Genomic DNA, 867 nt, shown 5'->3' on the forward strand with positions numbered 1-867 from the left:
CGCAGCAGCAGCCGCAGCAGCAGCAGCAGTAGAAGGGACAGCAGCAGGAGGCAGCAGTTTGTCTGCCTCCGTGCTGCGCCTCCCCTGCTGCTGCTGCACCACCTCGGCCCCTGTAGTGGCCCCCTTAGGGGCCCCTATGGGGGCCCCCATAGGGGCCCCTGTAGGGGCCCCCATGGGGGCCCCCCAGGCTTGGCTGGGTTGAGGGGGCCCCGAGGCTGAGGGGGCGCTGCAGCCAGAAGGAGAAGGAGACAGTTCAGTAGGGGGGCGGTTGCTGCTGTGGGGGGCAGCAGGGGGGCCCCCTTGCTGCTGGCTGCTGCAGGAGGAGGGGTTGACTAGGGGGGCCCCCCATACCTCATTAGGAAGATAACAGCTGCTGCTGCTGCTGCTATTGCTGCTGCTGCTGCTGCTGCTGCTGCTGTGGGGCAGCGTCTCGTGCTGCGCTGTGCTGCAGGTGCTCTGGCGGGAGCTGATACATCGCGCCGACGCTGTGGGGCCCCCTGGCAGCTGCTTCTGCTGCTGCAGCTGCTGCTGCTGCTGCTGTTGCTGCTGCTGTTGGTGTTGATGTTGCTGCTGCTGTTGGGCCTGCTGCTGCAACTGTTCGTGCTGCACTACAGGCTGCATCCCCTGCTGCTGCTGCTGTTGCTGCTGCTGCTGCTGCTGCTGCTGCTGCTGCTGCTCAGCAGCAAAGTATCCATGTGCTGCTGCTGCTTGTCTCAAGCTGTGCCTTTGGCTAGCAGAGGCACTGGAGGCCCTCCTCAACCCCTCTGCTGCAGCATTGGGGGCCCCTGGGGCCCCCAGGGGCCCCAGGGGTCCTAGGGGCCCCGGGGGGCCCCCCATATGACTGATGCTGCTGTATCTGTGCGCCAG

The 867-nt window shown here is 66.4% G+C and overlaps 1 protein-coding gene across 1 annotated transcript in view; it reads right to left on the bottom strand.

Moving 5' to 3' along the window:
* EMH_0025650 (uncharacterized protein) overlaps positions 1-867 on the bottom strand; it is a gene marked incomplete at both ends in the record, with an annotated part of 6,668 nt that overhangs the window by 2,928 nt on the left and 2,873 nt on the right. The window contains one exon of the mRNA XM_013502472.1: positions 1-767. Coding sequence (XP_013357926.1) covers positions 1-767 — 767 coding nt within the window. The remainder of the gene's footprint in view (positions 768-867) is intronic.

This window comes from Eimeria mitis, genomic scaffold (assembly GCF_000499745.2).
Source record: "Eimeria mitis Houghton genomic scaffold, Emh_scaff933, whole genome shotgun sequence".
In the NCBI taxonomy this organism is placed as follows: domain Eukaryota; phylum Apicomplexa; class Conoidasida; order Eucoccidiorida; family Eimeriidae; genus Eimeria; species Eimeria mitis.